Here is a 27,161-nt window from a genome sequence, read left to right as displayed (position 1 = left end):
GCAATGTTACGTAGATGGAAAAAAGCTGTCCTCGAAATGGTCTTGATATGTTCTTCAAAAGAGAGATCAGGGTCCAGAGTAACGCCGAGGTCCTTCACAGTTTTATTTGAGACGACTGTACAACCATTAAGATTAATTGTCAGATTCAACAGAAGATCTCTTTGTTTCTTGGGACCTAGAACAAGCATCTCTGTTTTGTCCGAGTTTAATAGTAGAAAGTTTGCAGCCATCCACTTCCTTATGTCTGAAACACATGCTTCTAGCGAGGGCAATTTTGGGGCTTCACCATGTTTCATTGAAATGTACAGCTGTGTGTCATCCGCATAGCAGTGAAAGTTTACATTATGTTTTCGAATAACATCCCCAAGAGGTAAAATATATAGTGAAAACAATAGTGGTCCTAAAACAGAACCTTGAGGAACACCGAAATGTACAGTTGATTTGTCAGAGGACAAACCATTCACAGAGACAAACTGATATCTTTCCGACAGATAAGATCTAAACCAGGCCAGAACTTGTCCGTGTAGACCAATTTGGGTTTCCAATCTCTCCAAAAGAATGTGGTGATCGATGGTATCAAAAGCAGCACTAAGGTCTAGGGAGCACGAGGACAGATGCAGAGCCTCGGTCCGATGCCATTAAAATGTCATTTACCACCTTCACAAGTGCCGTCTCAGTGCTATGATGGGGTCTAAAACCAGACTGAAGCATTTCGTATACATTGTTTGTCTTCAGGAAGGCAGTGAGTTGTTAACAGCCTTCTCTAAAATCTTTGAGAGGAATGGAAGATTCGATATAGGCCGATAGTTTTTTATATTTTCTGGGTCAAGGTTTGGCTTTTTCAAGAGAGGCTTTATTACTGCCACTTTTAGTGAGTTTGGTACACATCCAGTGGATAGAGAGCCGTTTATTATGTTCAACATAGGAGGGCCAAGCACAGGAAGCAGCTCTTTCAGTAGTTTAGTTGGAATAGGGTCCAGTATACAGCTTGAAGGTTTAGAGGCCATGATTATTTTCATCATTGTGTCAAGAGATATAGTACTAAAACACTTGAGCGTCTCTCTTGATCCTAGGTCCTGGCAGAGTTGTGCAGACTCAGGACAACTGAGGTTTGGAGGAATACGAGGTTTAAAGAGGAGTCCGTAATTTGCTTTCTAATAATCATAATCTTTTCCTCAAAGAAGTTCATGAATTTATCACTGCTAAAGTGAAAGTCATCCTCTCTGGGGAATGCTGCTTTTTAGTTAGCTTTGCCACAGTATCAAAAAGGAATTTCGGATTGTTCTTATTTTCCTCAATTAAGTTAGAAAAATAGGACGATCGAGCAGCAGTAAGGGCTCTTCGGTACTGCACGGTACCGTCCTTCCAAGCTAGTCGGAAGACTTCCAGTTTGGTGTGGCGCCATTTCCGTTCCAATTTTCTGAAGCTTGCTTCAGAGCTCGGGTATTTTCTGTGTACCAGGGAGCTAGTTTCTTATGAGACATTTTTTTAGTTTTTAGGGGTGCAACTGCATCTAGGGTATTGCGCAAGGTTAAATTGAGATCCTCAGTTAGGTGGTTAACGGATTTTTGTCCTCTGGCGTCCTTGGGTAGGCAGAGGAGTCTGGAAGGGCATCAAGGAATCTTTGTGTTGATACAATAGTTGTTATTGATACAATAGTTGTTATTGATACAATATTGATACAATAGTTGTTGATACAATAGTTGTTATTGATACAATAGTTGTTAATGATACAATAGTTGTTAATGATACGATAGTTGTTATTGATACAATAGTTGTTATTGATACAATAGTTGTTATTGATACAATAGTTGTTATTGATACAATCTTTGTTATTGATACAATAGTTGTTATTGATACAATAGTTGTTAATGATACAATAGTTGTTAATGATACAATAGTTGTTATTGATACAATAGTTGTTATTGATACAATAGTTGTTATTGATACAATAGTTGTTATTGATACAATAGTTGTTATTGATACAATAGTTGTTATTGATACAATAGTTGTTATTGATACAATAGTTGTTATTGATACAATAGTTGTTATTGATACAATAGTTGTTATTGATACAATTGAGTTGTTATTGATACAATAGTTGTTATTGATACAATAGTTGTTAATGATACAATAGTTGTTATTGATACAATCTTTGTTATTGATACAATAGTTGTTATTGATACAATAGTTGTTATTGATACAATAGTTGTTATTGATACAATAGTTTTGATACAATAGTTGTTATTGATACAATAGTTGTTATTGATACAATAGTTGTTATTGATACAATAGTTTTGATACAATAGTTGTTATTGATACAATAGTTGTTATTGATACAATAGATTGATACAATAGTTGTTATTGATACAATAGTTGTTATTGATACAATAGTTGTTAATGATACAATAGTTGTTATTGATACAATAGTTGTTATTGATACAATAGTTGTTAATGATACAATAGTTGTTATTGATACAATAGTTGTTATTGATACAATAGTTGTTATTGATACAATAGTTGTTATTGATACAATAGTTGTTAATGATACTAGTTGTTATTGATACAATAGTTGTTATTGATACAATAGTTGTTATTGATACAATAGTTGTTATTGATACAATAGTTGTTATTGATACAATAGTTGACAATTATTGATACAATAGTTGTTAATGATACAATAGTTGTTATTGATACAATAGTTGTTATTGATACAATAGTTGTTATTGATACAATAGTTGTTATTGATACAATAGTTGATACAATATTGATACAATAGTTGTTAATGATACAATAGTTGTTAATGATACAATAGTTGTTATTGATACAATAGTTGTTATTGATACAATAGTTGTTATTGATACAATAGTTGTTATTGATACAATAGTTGTTATTGATACAATAGTTGTTAATGATACAATAGTTGTTAATGATACAATAGTTGTTATTGATACAATAGTTGTTATTGATACAATAGTTGTTATTGATACAATAGTTGTTATTGATACAATAGTTGTTATTGATACAATAGTTTTGACAATAGTTGTTAATGATACAATAGTTGTTAATGATACAATAGTTGTTATTGATACAATAGTTGTTAATGATACAATAGTTGTTATTGATACAATAGTTTTGACAATAGTTGTTAATGATACAATAGTTGTTATTGATACAATAGTTGTTATTGATACAATAGTTGTTATTGATACAATAGTTGTTATTGATACAATAGTTGTTATTGAAACAATAGTTGTTAATGATACAATAGTTGTTATTGATAGTTGTTATTGATACAATAGTTGTTAATGATACAATAGTTGTTATTGATGATACAATAGTTGTTAATGATACAATAGTTGTTATTGATACAATAGTTGTTATTGATACAATAGTTGTTATTGATACAATAGTTGTTATTGATACAATAGTTTTGATACAATAGTTTTTATTGATACAATAGTTGTTAATGATACAATAGTTGTTATTGATACAATAGTTTTGATACAATAGTTGTTATTGATACAATAGTTGTTATTGATACAATAGTTTTGACAATAGTTGTTATTGATACAATAGTTGTTAATGATACAATAGTTGTTATTGATACAATAGTTGTTATTGATACAATAGTTGTTATTGATACAATAGTTGTTATTGATACAATAGTTTTGACAATAGTTGTTATTGATACAATAGTTGTTAATGATACAATAGTTGTTATTGATACAATAGTTGTTATTGATACAATAGTTGTTATTGATACAATTTGATTGATACAATAGTTGTTAATGATACAATAGTTGTTAATGATACAATAGTTAATGTTAATTGATACAATAGTTGTTAATGATACAATAGTTGTTATTGATACAATAGTTGTTATTGATACAATAGTTGTTAATGATACAATAGTTGTTATTGATACAATAGTTGTTAATGATACAATAGTTGTTAATGATACAATAGTTGTTATTGATACAATAGTTGTTAATGATACAATAGTTGTTAATGATACAATATTGATACAATAGTTGTTATTGATACAATAGTTGTTATTGATACAATAGTTGTTATTGATACAATAGTTGTTATTGATACAATAGTTGTTAATGATACAATAGTTGTTAATGATACAATAGTTGTTAATAGTTGTTAATGATACGATAGTTGTTATTGATACAATAGTTGTTAATGATACAATAGTTTTGACAAATAGCTGTTATTTATATTTTTGTATTAACGATGATATAATGTAATTAATTCTATGTGTTTTATTCCCATGCAGTGGTGAACTGCACAGACCCTGGCATCCCGGCTAACTCCATCAGGGAGAGTAAGATAGAGCACGGTAACTTCACCCTGGGCAGTGTGGTGTTCTACACCTGTAACCCTGGATACTACCTGTTCGGTTCCTCCGCACTGACCTGTCAACCTATTGGCCACTGGGACAAACCTCTACCTGAATGTCTTGGTACGTCGTCTGTTTTCTCTTCGCAACTTGTTGAAACTACAGATGTGGGATCTTTATTCGATCACTGTTTTGTTGCTGAGGAAATGCAGATGAGCTTCGTGATTTTTTTTTTTTCTTCACACAAATTCACTGAAAACCTGCTCTGTCACACGGTTGTATTAACAGTATTCCACTTTAACATGTGGCCTCATTTTAACCCACCCCACCCCCGATCAATCCACATGATGGACTAAACATTCAAATCCTGTTGGTGCAGGATTATTTTGCTACCACAATACAGGTCAAATTAAGATCCTACACCTGTACCACACACCCACAACTACTGAGGTGCAGGAGGAGGAGACTAGAGATAAAAAAGGAAGCCTAGACACACCAAAGGTTGATGCACAGTTCACATTTATCGCGCAATAGTACGTATCTTTTGCTGTGACTGACCTTCATCGTAGCATTTCTCCACGATCTCCCTGTTGTTCTAGTCATGTGTTTGATCCTTCATGGACTTGATTTGTATAGGTTACAAATGTGTGTAACCAACGTCTGTCTAAATGCTAATCACCTAATAAAGGCTGACTGGAATGGCTATACTGACCGACAGTATACACTCTTTCAAAAAAGGTATAACCCTATTGAGTTCCATTTTAGAACCCTTTCCGATAGAAAGTTCTACATGGAACCCAAAAGAGTTCTACCTGGAACCTAAAAGGGTTCTCCTGGGTTCTCCTGACAGCCAAAGAAACCGTTTTGGAATCATTTTTTCTAAGAGTGTTGTGTTAATGATGACTACATCCGAAATGGCACCCCATTCCCTATACAGGGGCAATAGGGCTGTAGTTAAAAGTAGTGCACTACATAAGGAATAGGGTGCCATTTGGGACACACACAGTGTTAATGTCCCATAACATTCTGACTGTTGGCTATGGGGAATGTTATTGTGTGTTATAGAGGAGGACTGTGGGAACCCTGGCTCTCCTCCCTACGGTACCATGGTTGGGGACAAGTTCTCGTTTGGCTCCACGGTGCAGTACTCCTGTTCAGGGGACAGAGAGCTGATTGGAGAGTCATCACTCACCTGTCAAATCAATGGACACTGGAGTGGACCCATACCTCACTGTTCAGGTAAGGATCATTACCTCACTGTTCAGGTAAGGACCCACACCTCACTGTTCAGGTAAGGACCCACACCTCACTGTTCAGGGAATGACCATTACCTCACTGTTCAGGAATGAGCCATACCTCACTGTTCAGGGAATGACCCATACCTCACTGTTCAGGGAATGACCCACACCTCACTGTTCAGGTAATGACCCATACCTCAGTGTTCAGGGAATGACCCATACCTCACTGTTTAGGAATGACCCACACCTCACTGTTCAGGTAATGACCCATACCTCAGTGTTCAGGGAATGACCCACACCACTGTTCAGGGAATGACCCACACCTCACTGTTCAGGTAATGACCCATACCTCAGTGTTCAGGGAATGACCCATACCTCACTGTTTAGGGAATGACCCATACCTCACTGTTCAGGGAATGACCCATACCTCACTGTTTAGGAATGACCCACACCTCAGTGTTCAGGGAATGACCCATACCTCAGTGTTCAGGGAATGACCCATACCTCACTGTTCAGGGAATGACCCATACCTCACTGTTCAGGTAAGGACCCATACCTCACTGTTCAGGGAATGACCCATACCTCACTGTTCAGGGAAGGACCCATACCTCACTGTTCAGGGAATGACCCATACCTCACTGTTCAGGGAATGACCCACACCTCACTGTTCAGGGAATGACCCACACCTCACTGTTCAGGTAATGACCCATACCTCACTGTTTAGGAATGACCCACACCTCACTGTTCAGGTAATGACCCATACCTCAGTGTTCAGGGAATGACCCATACCTCAGTGTTCAGGTAATGACCCATACCTCAGTGTTCAGGGAATGACCCATACCTCAGTGTTCAGGGAATGACCCATACCTCACTGTTTAGGGAATGACCCATACCTCACTGTTCAGGGAATGACCCATACCTCACTGTTCAGGTAAGGACCCATACCTCACTGTTCAGGGAATGACCCATACCTCACTGTTCAGGGAATGACCCACACCTCACTGTTCAGGGAATGACCCATACCTCACTGTTCAGGGAATGACCCACACCTCACTGTTCAGGGAATGACCCATACCTCACTGTTCAGGGAATGACCCATACCTCACTGTTCAGGGAATGACCCATACCTCACTGTTCAGGGAATGACCCATACCTCACTGTTCAGGGAATGACCCATACCTCACTGTTCAGGGAAGGACCCATACCTCACTGTTCAGGGAATGACCCATACCTCACTGTTCAGGGAAGGACCATTACCTCACTGTTCAGGGAAGGACCCATACCTCACTGTTCAGGGAAGGACCCATACCTCACTGTTCAGGGAATGACCCACACCTCACTGTTTAGGGAATGACCCATACCTCACTGTTCAGGGAAGGACCATTACCTCACTGTTCAGGGAAGGACCATTACCTCACTGTTCAGGGAATGACCCATACCTCACTGTTCAGGGAAGGACCATTACCTCACTGTTCAGGGAATGACCCATACCTCACTGTTCAGGGAATGACCCATACCTCACTGTTCAGGGAATGACCCATACCTCACTGTTCAGGGAATGACCCATACCTCACTGTTCAGGGAATGACCCATACCTCACTGTTCAGGGAAGGACCCATACCTCACTGTTCAGGGAATGACCCATACCTCACTGTTCAGGGAATGACCCATACCTCACTGTTCAGGGAATGACCAATACCTCACTGTTCAGGGAATGACCCATACCTCACTGTTCAGGGAATGACCCATACCTCACTGTTCAGGGAATGACCCATACCTCACTGTTCAGGTAATGACCCATACCTCACTGTTCATATTTATTTGATTTAGATGTTCTATGAGCAGCTTCTCCAGGTTGTCATGGAGATTGTTCACCTTCCTGTTTATTTGATTTAGATGTTCTATGATCAGCTTCTCCAGGTTGTCATGGAGACTGTTCACCTTCCTGTTTATTTGATTTAGATGTTCTATGATCAGCTTCTCCAGGTTGTCATGGAGACTGTTCACCTTCCTGTTTATTTGATTTAGATGTTCTATGAGCAGCTTCTCCAGGTTGTCATGGAGACTGTTCACCTTCCTGTTTATTTGATTTAGATGTTCTATGAGCAGCTTCTCCAGGTTGTCATGGAGATTGTTCACCTTCCTGTTTATTTGATTTAGATGTTCTATGATCAGCTTCTCCAGGTTGTCATGGAGACTGTTCACCTTCCTGTTTATTTGATTTAGATGTTCTATGAGCAGCTTCTCCAGGTTGCCATGGAGACTGTTCACCTTCCTGTTTATTTGATTTAGATGTTGTATGAGCAGTCTCTCCAGGTTGCCATGGAGACTGTTCACCTACCTGTTTACATAGTGAAAGTATATACACAGCTAGCTACATAGTGAATGTATATACACAGCTAGCTGGCTACATAGTGAATGTATATACACAGCTAGCTACATAGTGAATGTATATACACAGCTGGCTACATAGTGAATGTATATACACAGCTAGCTGGCTACATAGTGAATGTATATACACAGCTAGCAAGCTACATAGTGAATGTATATACACACCTAGCTACATAGTGAATGTATATACACAGCTAGCTGGCTACATAGTGAATGTATATACACAACTAGCTACATAGTGAATGTATATACACAACTAGCTACATAGTGAATGTATATACACAACAAGCTACATAGTGAATATATATACACAACTAGCTACATAGTGAATTGTATATACACAGCTAGCTGGCTACATAGTGAATGTATATACACAGCTAGCTGGCTACATAGTGAATGTATATACACAGCTAGCTGGCTACATAGTGAATGTATATACACAGCTAGCTGGCTACATAGTGAATGTATATACACAGCTAGCTGGCTACATAGTGAATGTATATACACAGCTAGCTGGCTACATATGTATATACACAACTAGCTACATAGTGAATGTATATACACAGCTAGCTGGCTACATAGTGAATGTATATACACAGCTAGCTGGCTACATAGTGAATGTATATACACAGCTGGCTACATAGTGAATGTATATACACAGCTAGCTGGCTACATAGTGAATGTATATACACAGCTAGCTGGCTACATAGTGGATGTATATACACAACTAGCTACATAGTGAATGTATATACACAGCTAGCTGGCTACATAGTGAATGTATATACACAGCTAGCTGGCTACATAGTGAATGTATATACACAGCTAGCTGGCTACATAGTGAATGTATATACACAGCTAGCTGGCTACATAGTGAATGTATATACACAACTAGCTGGCTACATAGTGAATGTATATACACAACTAGCTGGCTACATAGTGAATGTATATACACAACTAGCTACATAGTGAATGTATATACACAACTAGCTACATAGTGAATGTATATACACAACAAGCTACATAGTGAATATATATACACAACTAGCTACATAGTGAATTGTATATACACAGCTAGCTGGCTACATAGTGAATGTATATACACAGCTAGCTGGCTACATAGTGAATGTATATACACAGCTAGCTGGCTACATAGTGAATGTATATACACAGCTAGCTGGCTACATAGTGGATGTATATACACAACTAGCTACATAGTGAATGTATATACACAGCTAGCTGGCTACATAGTGAATGTATATACACAGCTAGCTGGCTACATAGTGAATGTATATACACAGCTGGCTACATAGTGAATGTATATACACAGCTAGCTGGCTACATAGTGAATGTATATACACAGCTAGCTGGCTACATAGTGGATGTATATACACAACTAGCTACATAGTGAATGTATATACACAGCTAGCTGGCTACATAGTGAATGTATATACACAGCTAGCTGGCTACATAGTGAATGTATATACACAGCTAGCTGGCTACATAGTGTATGTATATACACAGCTAGCTGGCTACATAGTGAATGTATATACACAGCTAGCTGGCTACATAGTGAATGTATATACACAACTAGCTACATAGTGAATGTATATACACAGCTAGCTGGCTACATAGTGAATGTATATACACAGCTAGCTGGCTACATAGTGAATGTATATACACAGCTAGCTGGCTACATAGTGAATGTATATACACAGCTAGCTGGCTACATAGTGAATTGTATATACACAGCTAGCTGGCTACATAGTGAATGTATATACACAGCTAGCTGGCTACATAGTGAATGTATATACACAGCTAGCTGGCTACATAGTGAATGTATATACACAGCTAGCTGGCTACATAGTGAATGTATATACACAGCTAGCTGGCTACATAGTGAATGTATATACACAGCTAGCTGGCTACATAGTGAATGTATATACACAGCTAGCTGGCTACATAGTGGATGTATATACACAACTAGCTACATAGTGAATGTATATACACAACTAGCTACATAGTTTTTATTTTTTTATTTTTTTTATTTTACCTTTATTTTACTAGGCAAGTCAGTTAAGAACATATTCTCATTTTCAATGACGGCCTAGGAACAGTGGGTTAACTGCCTGTTCAGGCTGAGAACGACAGAATTGTACCTTGTCAGCTCAGGGGTTTGAACTTGAAACCTTCCGGTTACTTGCCCAACGCTCTAACCACTAGGCTAGCTACCCTGCCGCCCCAGTGTAGTGTAGTCTGCTGCGTTGGAGATGTCCCTTATGTATAGGACTGACTCGCTCTCTCTCACCCTCTCTCGCTCTCTCTATCTCTCTCTCTCTCTCTCACCCTCTCTCGCTCTCTCTATCTCACTCTCTCTCTCGTTCTGATCTGCTCTGTTTGACTTGTTCTGTTCTTCATTACAACATGACATGTTCAGAAGATGGGATCAGTCACACTCATTCTCTCATCCTCCCCTCCTCTCCCCTCTTCCCCTCCTCCCCTCTCCTCTGTCCTCCTCCTCCTCAGCTTCAGAAGGGAACATGTCCCAGTTTTCTACCGGAGAAGAGAAGGGGAAAATTAAGCTACCATAAAGAACCTTCACTAATTAGTTTGCAAAGACTGAGGTTTGGGTTTGTTTCACAAATGCCATCCTATTCCCTACATAGTGCACTACCTTAGACCAAGTAGTGCACTAGGTAGGGAATCGGGTGCCATTAGGGACCGAGCCAGGGTAGCACTTTAACACTGCATCTGTTACTGCTTCCTAGGAAAGTCAGTCTTGGTTCATGTTATTGTCAAAGCCAGAGCACTCACTACATACCTCTTATTTACCTGTTAACTACACCTGTCTGTTTAACTACACCTGTCTGTTATCTACACCTGTCTGTTTAACTACACCTGTCTGTTTAACTACACCTGTCTGTTATCTACACCTGTCTGTTTAACTACACCTGTCTGTTAACTACACCTGTCTGTTAACTACACCTGTCTGTTTAACTACACCTGTCTGTTATCTACACCTGTCTGTTTAACTACACCTGTCTGTTATCTACACCTGTCTGTTAACTACACCTGTCTGTTTAACTACACCTGTCTGTTATCTACACCTGTCTGTTAACTACACCTGTCTGTTAACTACACCTGTCTGTTATCTACACCTGTCTGTTATCTACACCTGTCTGTTTAACTACACCTGTCTGTTAACTACACCTGTCTGTTATCTACACCTGTCTGTTAACTACACCTGTCTGTTTAACTACACCTGTCTGTTATCTACACCTGTCTGTTAACTACACCTGTCTGTTAACTACACCTGTCTGTTATCTACACCTGTCTGTTTATCTACACCTGTCTGTTATCTACACCTGTCTGTTTATCTACACCTGTCTGTTATCTACACCTGTCTGTTACCTATACCTGTCTGTTATCTACACCTGTCTGTTTAACTACACCTGTCTGTTATCTACACCTGTCTGTTAACTACACCTGTCTGTTATCTACACCTGTCTGTTATCTACACCTGTCTGTTATCTACACCTGTCTGTTATCTACACCTGTCTGTTATCTACACCTGTCTGTTAACTACACCTGTCTGTTATCTACACCTGTCTGTTTAACTACACCTGTCTGTTTAACTACACCTGTCTGTTAACTACACCTGTCTGTTATCTACACCTGTCTGTTAACTACACCTGTCTGTTATCTACACCTGTCTGTTAACTACACCTGTCTGTTATCTACACCTGTCTGTTTAACTACACCTGTCTGTTTAACTACACCTGTCTGTTATCTACACCTGTCTGTTAACTACACCTGTCTGTTATCTACACCTGTCTGTTATCTACACCTGTCTGTTATCTACACCTGTCTGTTACCTATACCTGTCTGTTATCTACACCTGTCTGTTTAACTAAACCTGTCTGTTATCTACACCTGTCTGTTAACTACACCTGTATGTTATCTACACCTGTCGGTTATCTACACCTGTCTGTTACCTACACCTGTCTGTTATCTACACCTGTCTGTTAACTACACCTGTCTGTTATCTACACCTGTCTGTTATCTACACATGTCTGTTATCTACACCTGTCTGTTATCTACACCTGTCTGTTATCTACACCTGCCTGTTATCTACACCTGTCTATTAACTACACCTGTCTGTTATCTACACCTGTCTGTTATCTACACCTGTCTGTTATCTACACCTGCCTGTTATCTACACCTGTCGGTTATCTACACCTGTCTATTATCTACACCTGTCTGTTAACTACACCTGTCTATTAACTACACCTGTCTGTTATCTACACCTGTCTGTTAACTACACCTGTCTATTAACTACATCTGTCTGTTATCTACACCTGTCTGTTATCTACACCTGTCTGTTATCTACACCTGTCTGTTAACTATACCTGTCTGTTATCTACACCTGCCTGTTATCTACACCTGTCTGTTTACCTACACCTGTCTGTTATCTACACCTGTCTGTTATCTACACCTGTCTATTAACTACACCTGTCTGTTATATACATCTGTCTGTTAACTACACCTGTCTGTTATCTACATCTGTCTGTTATCTACACCTGTCTGTTATCTACACCTGTCTGTTTAACTACACCTGTCTGTTATCTACACCTGTCTGTTATCTATACATGTCTGTTATCTACACCTGTCTGTTAACTACACCTGTCTGTTATCTACACCTGTATGTTATCTACACCTGTCTGTTATCTACACCTGTCTGTTATCTACACCTGTCTATTAACTACACCTGTCTATTAACTACACCTGTCTGTTATCTACACCTGTCTGTTATCTACACCTGTCTGTTATCTACACCTGTCTGTTATCTACACCTGTCTGTTATCTACACCTGTCTGTTATCTACACCTGTCGGTTATCTACACCTGTCTATTATCTACACCTGTCTGTTATCTACACCTGTCTGTTATCTACACCTGTCTATTATCTACACCTGTCTGTTATCTACACCTGTCTGTTATCTACACCTGTCTATTAACTACACCTGTCTGTTATCTACACCTGTCTATTAACTACACCTGTCTGGATTCTCATGTCCGTCATGGCAGCTGGAATGAGCTGGATTCTTATGTTTGTGTATTTTATTAACCTTTATTAAACTAGGCAAGTCAGTTAAGAACACATATTTATTTACAATGACATCATGTCAGCTGGAATGAGGTTACTGGGGTTATTGGCTCCAAGGCAAATGTTCATTGTTGCATCGCGTTGTATTGCCTTTTTACACTGAACCTGCTCCCCAAATTGAACCCTCTCTCTCTCTCTCTCTCTCTCTCTCTCTCTCTCTCTCTCTCTCTCTCTGTCTCTCTCTCTCTCTCTCTCTCTCTCTCTCTCTCTCTGTCTCTCTCTCTTCTCTCTCTCTCTCTCTCTCTCTGTCTCTCTCTCTCTCTCTCTCTCTCTCTCTCTCTCTCTCTCTCTGTCTCTGTCTCTGTCTCTGTCTCTGTCTCTGTCTCTGTCTCTCTGTCTCTCTCTGTCTCTGTCTCTGTGTCTCTCTCTCTGTCTCTCTCTGTCTCTCTCTGTCTCTGTCTCTGTCTCTGTCTCTCTCTGTCTCTCTCTGTCTCTCTCTGTCTCTGTCTCTGTGTCTCTCTCTCTCTCTCTCTCTCTCTCTCTCTCTGTCTCTGTCTCTGTCTCTGTCTCTGTCTCTCTCTGTCTCTGTGTCTCTGTCTCTGTCTCTGTCTCTGTGTCTCTCTCTCTGTCTCTGTCTCTGTCTCTGTCTCTGTCTCTGTCTCTGTCTCTGTCTCTCTGTCTCTGTCTCTGTGTCTCTCTCTCTCTCTCTCTCTGTCTCTCTCTGTCTCTGTCTCTGTCTCTGTCTCTGTCTCTCTCTCTCTGTGTCTCTGCTCTCTCTCTCTCTCTCTCTCTGTCTCTGTCTCTGTCTCTGTCTCTGTCTCTGTCTCTCTCTCTCTGTCTCTCTCTCTCTCTCTCTCTCTCTCTCTGTCTCTGTCTCTGTCTCTGTCTCTGTCTCTGTCTCTGTCTCTCTCTCTGTCTCTCTCTCTCTCTCTCTCTCTCTCTCTCTCTGTCTCTGTCTCTGTCTCTGTCTCTGTCTCTCTCTCTCTGTCTCTCTCTCTCTCTCTCTCTCTGTCTCTGTCTCTGTCTCTGTCTCTCTCTCTCTCTCTGTCTCTCTCTCTGCTCTCTCTCTCTCTCTCTCTCTCTCTCTCTCTCTCTGTCTCTGTCTCTGTCTCTGTCTCTCTCTCTCTCTCTCTCTCTCTCTCTCTCTCTCTCTCTCTCTCTCTCTCTCTGTCCTGTATAGGAGACTCTGTAGGCAGCTGTGGGGACCCTGGTACACCCGTCCATGCAAGCAGAGAGGCCAGCAACTTCCATCTGCGTAGTAAAGTCCGCTTCACCTGCGCTGTGGGCCACACACTGTACGGCTCAGCTGAGAGGATCTGCTTTCCCAATGGGACCTGGTCTGGGAGACAGCCCTTCTGCAAACGTGAGGCTTGATGGACCGGCTGAATACTACATGTTTATAGAGACGAGCGCATGGAGATTGAATGAATGCAACAGTTTACAGTAGGCACACGCAGGAGCACACGCAGGAGCACACGCAGGAGCACACGCAGGAGCACACGCAGGAGCACACGCAGGAGCACACGCAGGAGCACACACACAACAGGGGCACACGCAGGAGCACACACACAACAGGGGCACACGCAGGAGCACACGCAGGAGCACACACAGGAGCACACGCAGGAGCACACACACAACAGGGGCACACGCAGGAGCACACACACAACAGGGGCACACGCAGGAGCACACGCAGGAGCACACACACAACAGGGGCACACGAGGAGCACACACAACAGGGGCACACGCAGGAGCACACACACAACAGGGGCACACGCAGGAGCACACGCAGGAGCACACGCAGGAGCACACACACAACAGGGGCACACGCAGGAGTACACACACAACAGGGGCACACGCAGGAGCACACACACAACAGGGGCACACGCAGGAGCACACACAACAGGGGCACACGCAGGGCACACACACAACAGGGGCACACGCACATTCTGGGGCACACGCAGGAGCACACACAGGGGCTTGCAGGAGCACAAACACAACAGGGGCACACGCAGGAGCATGGGGCATTATAGGAGCACAAACACAACAGGGGCACACGCAGGAGCACACGCAGGAGCACACACAATGGGGCACACGCAGGAGCACACGCAGGAGCACACGCAGGAGCACACGCAGGAGCACACGCAGGAGCACACACACAACAGGGGCACACGCAGGAGCACACACACAACAGGGGCACACGCAGGAGCACACACACAACAGGGGCACACGCAGGAGCACACACACAACAGGGGCACACGCAGGAGCACACACACAACAGGGGCACACGCAGGAGCACACACACAACAGGGGCACACGCAGGAGCACACACACAACAGGGGCACACGCAGGAGCACACACACAACAGGGGCACACGCAGGAGCACACACACAACAGGGGCACACGCACACAGGAGGGGCACACACAGGAGCACACACACAACAGGGGCACACGCACACACACACAACAGGGGCAGGGAGCACACACACAACAGGGGCAGGAGCACACGGGGCACACGGGAGCACACGGGGCACACGCAGGAGCACACACACAACAGGGGCACACGCAGGAGCACACACAACAGGGGCAGGAGCACACACACAACAGGGGCAGGAGCACACACACAACAGGGGCACACGCAGGAGCACACACACAACAGGGGCACACGGAGCACACACACAACAGGGGCACACGCAGGAGCACACACAGGAGCACACGAGGAGCACACGCAGGGGCACACACAGGAGCACACACAGGAGCACACACACAACAGGGGCACACACAGGAGCACACACACAACAGGGGCACACACAGGAGCACACACAGGAGCACACACAGGAGCACACACACAACAGGGGCAGGAGCACACAGGAGCACACGCAGGAGCACACACAGGAGCACACACAAACAGGGGCACACGAAGGAGCACACAGGAGCACACACACAACAGGGGCACACGCACACACAGGGGCACACGCACACACAACAGGGGCACACGCAGGAGCACACACACAACAGGGGCACACGCAGGAGCACACACAGGAGCACACGCAGGAGCACACACAGGAGCACACACACAACAGGGGCACACGCACACAGGAGCACACACACAACAGGGGCACACGCAGGAGCACACGCAGGAGCACACACAGGGGCACACGCAGGAGCACACGCAGGAGCACACACACAACAGGGGCACACAAGGAGCAGGAGCACACAGGGGCACACGCAGGAGCACACACACAGGGGCACACGCAGGAGCACACGGGAGCACACACAGGGGCACACGCACACAGGAGCACATAAACACAACAGGAGCACACACACACACAGGAGCACACACAGGAGCACACACAGGAGCACACAGGGGCACACGAAGGAGCACTCAGGAGCACATAAACACAACAGGAGCACACACAGGACACACACACAGGAGCACACAGGAGCACACACAGGAGCACACACAGGAGCACAACAGGAGCACACACAGGACACCCACAGGGAGCACAGCAGACACAGGAGCACACAGGAGCAACAGGAGCACACACAGGAGCACACAGGAGCACACAAACAATGAAAATGCAATTAGCTGTAAATTAGTATATTTCGCTAGCACATTGTCCTTAGAAAAAGTCAGTGCTCAAAGCCAACCAGCCAATATTTCTTCTCTTCCAGAATCCTTTATTTTTCAGCCTGAAGGCAACTTATACTTCTGATGTGATTAATGACATTTTAAATATTGAATCACAGGCCGATTCTCTGCCACAGGGCATAAACAAGGTTCGACCGAAATGGCAGAGAATCTCTTGACAGACTTCTCTTTCTCCCAGACAGTTATAAACTCTCTCAGCTTGACAGACTTCTCTTTCTCCCAGACAGTTATAAACTCTCTCAGCTTGACAGACTTCCTTTCTCCCAGACAGTTATAAACTCTCTCAGCTTGACAGACTTCCTTTCTCCCAGACAGTTATAAACTCTCTCAGCTTGACAGACTTCTCTTTCTCCCAGACAGTTATAAACTCTCTCAGCTTGACAGACTTCTCTTTCTCCCAGACAGTTATAAACTCTCTCAGCTTGACAGACTTCTCTTTCTCCCAGACAGTTATAAACTCTCTCAGCTTGACAGACTTCTCTTTCTCCCAGACAGTTATAAACTCTCTCAGCTTGACAGACTTCTCTTTCTCCCAGACAGTTATAAACTCTCTCAGCTTGACAGACTTCTCTTTCTCCCAGACAGTTATAAACTCTCTCAGCTTGACAGACTTCTCTTTCTCCCAGACAGTTATAAACTCTCTCAGCTTGACAGACTTCTCTTTCTCCCAGACAGTTATAAACTCTCTCAGCTTGACAGACTCTCTTTCTCCCAGACAGTTATAAACTCTCTCAGCTTGACAGACTTCTCTTTCTCCCAGACAGTTATAAACTCTCTCAGCTTGACAGACTTCTCTTTCTCCCAGACAGTTATAAACTCTCTCATCTTGACAGACTTCTCTTTCTCCCAGACAGTTATAAACTCTCTCAGCTTGACAGACATCTCTTTCTCCCAGACAGTTATAAACTCTCTCAGCTTGACAGACTTCTCTTTCTCCCAGACAGTTATAAACTCTCTCAGCTTGACAGACTTCTCTTTCTCCCAGACAGTTATAAACTCTCTCAGCTTGACAGACTTCTCTTTCTCCCAGACAGTTATAAACTCTCTCAGCTTGACAGACTTCTCTTTCTCCCAGACAGTTATAAACTCTCTCAGCTTGACAGACTTCTCTTTCTCCCAGACAGTTATAAACTCTCTCAGCTTGACAGACATCTCTTTCTCCCAGACAGTTATAAACTCTCTCAGCTTGACAGACTTCTCTTTCTCCCAGACAGTTATAAACTCTCTCAGCTTGACAGACTTCTCTTTCTCCTAGACAGTTATAAACTCTCTCAGCTTGACAGACTTCTCTTTCTCCCAGACAGTTATAAACTCTCTCAGCTTGACAGACTTCTCTTTCTCCCAGACAGTTATAAACTCTCTCAGCTTGACAGACTTCTCTTTCTCCCAGACAGTTATAAACTCTCTCAGCGTGACAGACTTCTCTTTCTCCCAGACAGTTATAAACTCTCTCAGCTTGACAGACTTCTCTTTCTCCCAGACAGTTATAAACTCTCTCAGCTTGACAGACTTCTCTTTCTCCCAGACAGTTATAAACTCTCTCAGCTTGACAGACTTCTCTTTCTCCCAGACAGTTATAAACTCTCTCAGCTTGACAGACTTCTCTTCTCCCAGACAGTTATAAACTCTCTCAGCTTGACAGACTTCTCTTTCTCCCAGACAGTTATAAACTCTCTTAGCTTGACAGACTTCTCTTTCTCCCAGACAGTTATAAACTCTCTCAGCTTGACAGACATCTCTTTCTCCCAGACAGTTATAAACTCTCTCAGCTTGACAGACTTCTCTTTCTCCCAGACAGTTATAAACTCTCTCAGCTTGACAGACTTCTCTTTCTCCCAGACAGTTATAAACTCTCTCAGCTTGACAGACTTCTCTTTCTCCCAGACAGTTATAAACTCTCTCAGCTTGACAGACTTCTCTTTCTCCCAGACAGTTATAAACTCTCTCAGCTTGACAGACTTCTCTTTCTCCCAGACAGTTATAAACTCTCTCAGCTTGACAGACTTCTCTTTCCCCAGACAGTTATAAACTCTCTCAGCTTGACAGACTTCTCTTTCTCCCAGACAGTTATAAACTCTCTCAGCTTGACAGACTTCTCTTTCTCCCAGACAGTTATAAACTCTCTCAGCTTGACAGACTTCTCTTTCTCCCAGACAGTTATAAACTCTCTCAGCTTGACAGACTTCTCTTTCTCCCAGACAGTTATAAACTCTCTCAGCTTGACAGACTTCTCTTTCTCCCAGACAGTTATAAACTCTCTCAGCTTGACAGACTTCTCTTTCTCCCAGACAGTTATAAACTCTCTCAGCTTGACAGACTTCTCTTTCTCCCAGACAGTTATAAACTCTCTCAGCTTGACAGACTTCTCTTTCTCCCAGACAGTTATAAACTCTCTCAGCTTGACAGACTTCTCTTTCTCCCAGACAGTTATAAACTCTCTCAGCTTGACAGACTTCTCTTTCTCCCAGACAGTTATAAACTCTCTCAGCTTGACAGACTTCTCTTTCTCCCAGACAGTTATAAACTCTCTCAGCTTGACAGACTTCTCTTTCTCCCTGAGACAGTTATAAACTCTCTCAGCTTGACAGACTTCTCTTTCTCCCAGACAGTTATAAACTCTCTCAGCTTGACAGACTTCTCTTTCTCCCAGACAGTTATAAACTCTCTCAGCTTGACAGACTTCTCTTTCTCCCAGACAGTTATAAACTCTCTCAGCTTGACAGACTTCTCTTTCTCCCAGACAGTTATAAACTCTCTCAGCTTGACAGACTTCTCTTTCTCCCAGACAGTTATAAACTCTCTCAGCTTGACAGACTTCTCTTTCTCCCAGACAGTTATAAACTCTCTCAGCTTGACAGACTTCTCTTTCTCCCAGACAGTTATAAACTCTCTCAGCTTGACAGACTTCTCTTTCTCCCAGACAGTTATAAACTCTCTCAGCTTGACAGACTTCTCTTTCTCCCAGACAGTTATAAACTCTCTCAGCTTGACAGACTTCTCTTTCTCCCAGACAGTTATAAACTCTCTCAGCTTGACAGACTTCTCTTTCTCCCAGACAGTTATAAACTCTCTCAGCTTGACAGACTTCTCTTTCTCCCAGACAGTTATAAACTCTCTCAGCTTGACAGACTTCTCTTTCTCCCAGACAGTTATAAACTCTCTCAGCTTGACAGACTTCTCTTTCTCCCAGACAGTTATAAACTCTCTCAGCTTGACAGACTTCTCTTTCTCCCAGACAGTTATAAACTCTCTCAGCTTGACAGACTTCTCTTTCTCCCAGACAGTTATAAACTCTCTCAGCTTGACAGACTTCTCTTTCTCCCAGACAGTTATAAACTCTCTCAGCTTGACAGACATCTCTTTCTCCCAGACAGTTATAAACTCTCTCAGCTTGACAGACTTCTCTTTCTCCCAGACAGTTATAAACTCTCTCAGCTTGACAGACTTCTCTTTCTCCCAGACAGTTATAAACTCTCTCAGCTTGACAGACTTCTCTTTCTCCCAGACAGTTATAAACTCTCTCAGCTTGACAGACTTCTCTTTCTCCCAGACAGTTATAAACTCTCTCAGCTTGACAGACTTCTCTTTCTCCCAGACAGTTATAAACTCTCTCAGCTTGACAGACTTCTCTTTCTCTTATAAACTCCAGACAGTTATAAACTCTCTCAGCTTGACAGACTTCTCTTTCTCCCAGACAGTTATAAACTCTCTCAGCTTGACAGACTTCTCTTTCTCCCAGACAGTTATAAACTCTCTCAGCTTGACAGACTTCTCTTTCTCCCAGACAGTTATAAACTCTCTCAGCTTGACAGACTTCTCTTTCTCCCAGACAGTTATAAACTCTCTCAGCTTGACAGACTTCTCTTTCTCCCAGACAGTTATAAACTCTCTCAGCTTGACAGACTTCTCTTTCTCCCAGACAGTTATAAACTCTCTCAGCTTGACAGACTTCTCTTTCTCCCAGACAGTTATAAACTCTCTCAGCTTGACAGACTTCTCTTTCTCCCAGACAGTTATAAACTCTCTCAGCTTGACAGACTTCTCTTTCTCCCAGACAGTTATAAACTCTCTCAGCTTGACAGACTTCTCTTTCTCCCAGACAGTTATAAACTCTCTCAGCTTGACAGACTTCTCTTTCTCCCAGACAGTTATAAACTCTCTCAGCTTGACAGACTTCTCTTTCTCCCAGACAGTTATAAACTCTCAGCTTGACAGACTTTCTCTCCAGACAGTTATAAACTCTCTCAGCTTGACAGACTTCTCTTTCTCCCAGACAGTTATAAACTCTCTCAGCTTGACAGACATCTCTTTCTCCCAGACAGTTATAAACTCTCTCAGCTTGACAGACTTCTCTTTCTCCCAGACAGTTATAAACTCTCTCAGCTTGACAGACTTCTCTTTCTCCCAGACAGTTATAAACTCTCTCAGCTTGACAGACTTCTCTTTCTCCCAGACAGTTATAAACTCTCTCAGCTTGACAGACTTCTCTTTCTCCCAGACAGTTATAAACTCTCTCAGCTTGACAGACTTCTCTTTCTCCCAGACAGTTATAAACTCTCTCAGCTTGACAGACTTCTCTTTCTCCCAGACAGTTATAAACTCTCTCAGCTTGACAGACTTCTCTTTCTCCCAGTTATAAACAGTTATAAAGTCTCTCAGCTTGACAGACTTCTCTTTCTCCCAGACAGTTATAAACTCTCTCAGCTTGACAGACTCTCTTTCTCCCAGACAGTTATAAACTCTCTCAGCTTGACAGACTTCTCTTTCTCCCAGACAGTTATAAACTCTCTCTTGAGCTTGACAGACTCTCTCTTTCTCCTCCAGACAGTTATAAACTCTCTCAGCTTGACAGACTTCTCTTTCTCCCAGACAGTTATAAACTCTCTCAGCTTGACAGACTTCTCTTTCTCCCAGACAGTTATAAACTCTCTCAGCTTGACAGACTTCTCTTTCTCTTTCTCAGACAGTTATAAACTCTCTCAGCTTGACAGACTTCTCTTTCTCCCAGACAGTTATAAACTCTCTCAGCTTGACAGACTCTCTTTCTCCCAGACAGTTATAAACTCTCTCAGCTTGACAGACTTCTCTTTCTCCCAGACAGTTATAAACTCTCTCAGCTTGACAGACTTCTCTTTCTCCCAGACAGTTATAAACTCTCTCAGACAGACTTCTCTTTCTTCCAGACAGTTATAAACTCTCTCATCTTGACAGACACAGCGACCACGGCTCTGTCTCAAATGAAACCTTGTTGTCTATTTAATGACCTTTGGACTTCATTGTGTCAAAAGGTAGAATAGGGCGGCAGTTGAGACATAAAAGTCCTGTATTTTACATTTTTAAATACGACAGGAACTCCCCGCTCAGCCTCTCTTGCCTTGACGTGTCCTGTAAGCTGAAATGATTTATAGACGGTTAGTTTTATCCTCTATTCCTGACAGACTCGATCCTCTCCATGACTGAACTGTGTCTGTTTCTGCTTCAGCTTTTTGAGCTAAGAGCTTGACTGCTGTTTAACCCACAGCAACGTGAGCCTGTCGTCCCGGTGCTTTGTAATCTACTAAAACAACGGGGGATATTTACCACAGATCGGACATATTGTCCTTTTCAAGAATGAAACACTTCCCCCAAAATAGGGAACTTCATTTCGACCAGGATCCAAGGCACTGAAAGGGCTGAATTAATTAATTAATTCATTTATTTCACCTTTATTTAGCCAGGTAGGCCAGTTGAGAACACCTTTATTTAACCAGGTAGGCCAGTTGAGAACACCTTTATTTAACCAGGTAGGCCAGTTGAGAACACCTTTATTTAACCAGGTAGGCCAGTTGAGAACACCTTTATTTAACCAGGTAGGCCAGTTGAGAACACCTTTATTTAACCAGGTAGGCCAGTTGAGAACACCTTTATTTAACCAGGTAGGCCAGTTGAGAACACCTTTATTTAACCAGGTAGGCTAGTTGGGAACACCTTTATTTAACCAGGTAGGCCAGTTGAGAACACCTTTATTTAACCAGGTAGGCTAGTTGGGAACACCTTTATTTAACCAGGTAGGCTAGTTGAGAACACCTTTATTTAACCAGGTAGGCTAGTTGGGAACACCTTTATTTAACCAGGTAGGCTAGTTGGGAACACCTTTATTTAACCAGGTAGGCTAGTTGAGAACACCTTTATTTAACCAGGTAGGCTAGTTGGGAACACCTTTATTTAACCAGGTAGGCTAGTTGAGAACACCTTTATTTAACCAGGTAGGCTAGTTGGGAACACCTTTATTTAACCAGGTAGGCTAGTTGAGAACACCTTTATTTAACCAGGTAGGCTAGTTGAGAACACCTTTATTTAACCAGGTAGGCCAGTTGGGAACACCTTTATTTAACCAGGTAGGCCAGTTGGGAACACCTTTATTTAACCAGGTAGGCTAGTTGGGAACACCTTTATTTAACCAGGTAGGCCAGTTGAGAACACCTTTATTTAACCAGGTAGGCCAGTTGAGAACACCTTTATTTAACCAGGTAGGCTAGTTGGGAACACCTTTATTTAACCAGGTAGGCTAGTTGAGAACACCTTTATTTAACCAGGTAGGCTAGTTGGGAACACCTTTATTTAACCAGGTAGGCTAGTTGGGAACACCTTTATTTAACCAGGTAGGCTAGTTGGGAACACCTTTATTTAACCAGGTAGGCTAGTTGGGAACACCTTTATTTAACCAGGTAGGCTAGTTGAGAACACCTTTATTTAACCAGGTAGGCTAGTTGAGAACACCTTTATTTAACCAGGTAGGCTAGTTGAGAACACCTTTATTTAACCAGGTAGGCTAGTTGGGAACACCTTTATTTAACCAGGTAGGCTAGTTGAGAACACCTTTATTTAACCAGGTAGGCTAGTTGGGAACACCTTTATTTAACCAGGTAGGCTAGTTGAGAACACCTTTATTTAACCAGGTAGGCTAGTTGGGAACACCTTTATTTAACCAGGTAGGCTAGTTGAGAACACCTTTATTTAACCAGGTAGGCTAGTTGAGAACACCTTTATTTAACCAGGTAGGCTAGTTGGGAACACCTTTATTTAACCAGGTAGGCTAGTTGGGAACACCTTTATTTAACCAGGTAGGCTAGTTGGGAACACCTTTATTTAACCAGGTAGGCTAGTTGATTTAAACCAGGTAGGCTAGTTGGGAACACCTTTATTTAACCAGGTAGGCTAGTTGGGAACACCTTTATTTAACCAGGTAGGCTAGTTATTTATCCAGGTAGACTAGTTGAGAACACCTTTATTTAACCAGGTAGGCTAGTTGGGAACACCTTTATTTAACCAGGTAGGCTTGAGTTGGGAAAACACCTTTATTTAACCAGGTAGGCTAGTTGGGAACACCTTTATTTAACCAGGTAGGCCAGTTGAGAACACCTTTATTTAACCAGGTAGGCCAGTTGGTAGGCCAGTTGGGAACACCTTTATTTAACCAGGTAGGCTAGTTGAGAACACCTTTATTTAACCAGGTAGGCTAGTTGAGAACACCTTTATTTAACCAGGTAGGCTAGTTGAGAACACCTTTATTTAACCAGGTATAACCAGGTAGGCTAGTTGAGAACACCTTTATATAACCAGGTTAGTTGAGAACACCTTTATTTAACCAGGTAGGCTAGTTGAGAACACCTTTATTTAACCAGGTAGGCAAGTTGAGAACAAGTTCTCATTTACAATTGTGACCTGGCCAAGATAAAGCAAAGCAGTTCGACAGATACAACGACACAGAGTTACACATGGAGTAAAACAAACATACAGTCAATAATACAGTATAAACAAGTCTATATACAATGTGAGCAAATTAGGTGAGAAGGGAGGTAAAGGCAAAAAGGCCATGGTGGCAAAGTAAATACAATATAGCAAGTAAAACACTGGAATGGTCGATTTGCAGTGGAAAATGTGCAAAGTAGAAATAAAAATAATGGGGTGCAAAACAATAATAATAATAATAATAATAATAATAATAATAATAATAATAACTGTATAACAGCCAACACATTCAGAGCACATTCAACCTCTTTCAGTGGCCTCGTCGTGTCAGGAAGTGATTGAGTTGGGGACACCTCTCCTTCCTTCCTGCCTACCAGCTTCACCCTACAGCCTATAGCTGCCTGCATCGGAAATCATTTAACAATTTTACAGACAATTAAGTCATTTGAGAAGGAAATCATTTTGGTAATGAAATATAACGAAGTGCTGGGTGGAGAGACACCGGAAACAGAACAGAATCCTCTCTTAGTTTCCTGCTACCAAACATGACATTCATTATCATCTGGATTGGATGAGTCACATTTTATGTTCTAGAAAGACATTAGATCAGTGTTTAGCAAGTAGTGTTTTAACCCCCTTAATTCTGTCTCTTTCTCTTTCTCTCTCTCGTTCTCGCTCTTTCTCTCTCTCTCGTTCTCTTCTTTCTCTCTCTCTCTCTCTCTCTCTCTCTCTCTCTCTCTCTCTCTCTCTCTCTCTCTCTCTCTCTCTGTGTCTCTCTCTCTCTCTCTCTCTCTCTCTCTCTCTCTGTCTCTCTCTCTCTCTCTGTGTCGTCTCTCTCTCTCTCTCGTTTCTCTCTCTCTCTCTCTCTCTCTCTCTCTCTCTCTCTCTCTCTCTCTCTCTCTCTCTCTCTCTCTCTCTCTCTGTCTCTCGTTCTCTCTTTGTCTCTCGTTCTCTCTCTCTGTCTCTCGTTCTCTCTCGCTCTCTGTCTCTCTTTCTCTCTCTTTGTCTCTCTCGTCTCTCGCTCTGTCTCTCGTTCTCTCTCTCTCTCTCTCGTTCTCTCTCTTTCTCTCTCTCGTTCTCTCTTTGTCTCTCGTTCTCTCTCTCTGTCTCTCGTTCTCTCTTGCTCTCTGTCTCTCGTTCTCTCTCGCTCTCTGTTTCTCTCTCTCTCCCTCTCTCCCGCTCTCTGTTTCTCTCTCTCTCTCTCTCTCCCTTCCTCCCTCTCTCTCTCCCTCCCTCCCTCCCTCCCTCCCTCCCTCCCTCCCTCCCTCCCTCCCTCCTCCCTCCCTCCCTCCCTCCCTCCCTCCTCCCTCCCTCCCTCTCTGTCTCTCCTCCACTCCAGCGGTGCACTGTGGTAACCCGGGGACACCTGCTCACGGCCGTATTTTCCGGGTCGACGGTACGACCTTCACCCACTCTGTAGTCTACTCCTGTATGGATGGATACCTCCTCTCAGGCACGCCCACCAGACACTGTCTGGCCAACGGCACCTGGTCTGGCACCGCTTCTAACTGCACCAGTAAGTACTACTGATACCTGGTCCAGCACTGTCTCCTAACTGCACCAGTAAGTACTACTGATACCTGGTCCAGCACCATCTCCTAACTGCACCAGTAAGTACTACTGATACCTGGTCAGCACCATCTCCTAACTGCACCAGTAAGTACTACTGATACCTGGTCCAGCACCATCTCCTAACTGCACCAGTAAGTACTACTGATACCTGGTCCAGCACCGTCTCCTAACTGCACCAGTAAGTACTACTGATACCTGGTCCAGCACCGTTTCCTAACTGCACCAGTAAGTACTACTGATACCTGGTCCAGCACCGTCTCCTAACTGCACCAGTAAGTACTACTGATACCTGGTCCAGCACCGTCTCCTAACTGCACCAGTAAGTACTACTGATACCTGGTCCAGCACCGTTCCTAACTGCACCAGTAAGTACTACTGATACCTGGTCCAGCACCGTCTCCTAACTGCACCAGTAAGTACTACTGATACCTGGTCCAGCACCGTCTCCTAACTGCACCAGTAAGTACTACTGATACCTGGTCCAGCACCGTCTCCTAACTGCACCAGTAAGTACTACTGATACCTGGTCCAGCACCGTCTCCTAACTGCACCAGTAAGTACTACTGATACCTGGTCCAGCACCGTTTCCTAACTGCACCAGTAAGTACTACTGATACCTGGTCCAGCACCGTCTCCCTAACTCCACCAGTAAGTACTACTGTTACCTGGTCCAGCACCATCTCCTAACTGATCCGAAATGACAAACAAAATGACTGAAAAGTACAACAGCTAAATGACAGTCTGTTAGTTATCCTGAACTGAAACTAAATGACAGTCTGTTAGTTATCCTGAACTGAAACTAAATGACAGTCTGTTAGTTATCCTGAACTGAAACTAAATGAGAGTCTGTTAGTTTTCCTGAACTGAAACTAAATGACAGTCTGTTAGTTATCCTGAACTGAAACTAAATGACTGTCTGTTAGTTATCCTGAACTGAAACTAAATGACTGTCTGTTAGTTAACCTGAGCTGAAACTAAATGACAGTCTGTTAGTTATCCCGAACTGAAACTAAATGACAGTCTGTTAGTTATCCTGAACTGAAACTAAATGACAGTCTGTTAGTTATCCTGAACTGAAACTAAATGACTGTCTGTTAGTTATCCTGAACTGAAACTAAATGACTGT

The 27,161-nt window shown here is 42.5% G+C and overlaps 1 protein-coding gene across 1 annotated transcript in view; it reads left to right on the top strand.

Moving 5' to 3' along the window:
• The window catches only part of LOC118383789 (CUB and sushi domain-containing protein 3-like), a 44,003-nt gene extending 18,006 nt beyond the window's left edge, over positions 1 to 25,997 (top strand). Inside the window, exons 4-7 of the mRNA XM_052504568.1 lie at positions 4,289 to 4,474; positions 5,417 to 5,590; positions 14,264 to 14,446; positions 25,803 to 25,997. Coding sequence (XP_052360528.1) covers positions 4,289 to 4,474; positions 5,417 to 5,590; positions 14,264 to 14,446; positions 25,803 to 25,993 — 734 coding nt within the window. The 3' untranslated portion in view covers positions 25,994 to 25,997. The remainder of the gene's footprint in view (positions 1 to 4,288; positions 4,475 to 5,416; positions 5,591 to 14,263; positions 14,447 to 25,802) is intronic.
• Positions 25,998 to 27,161: the final 1,164 nt, after the last annotated feature.

Source organism: Oncorhynchus keta, unplaced genomic scaffold, assembly GCF_023373465.1.
Source record: "Oncorhynchus keta strain PuntledgeMale-10-30-2019 unplaced genomic scaffold, Oket_V2 Un_contig_19672_pilon_pilon, whole genome shotgun sequence".
Taxonomy (NCBI): Eukaryota; Metazoa; Chordata; class Actinopteri; order Salmoniformes; family Salmonidae; genus Oncorhynchus; species Oncorhynchus keta.
The sequence above is the reverse complement of the archived record's forward strand: the minus strand, read 5'-3'. Positions and strand labels throughout refer to the sequence as shown.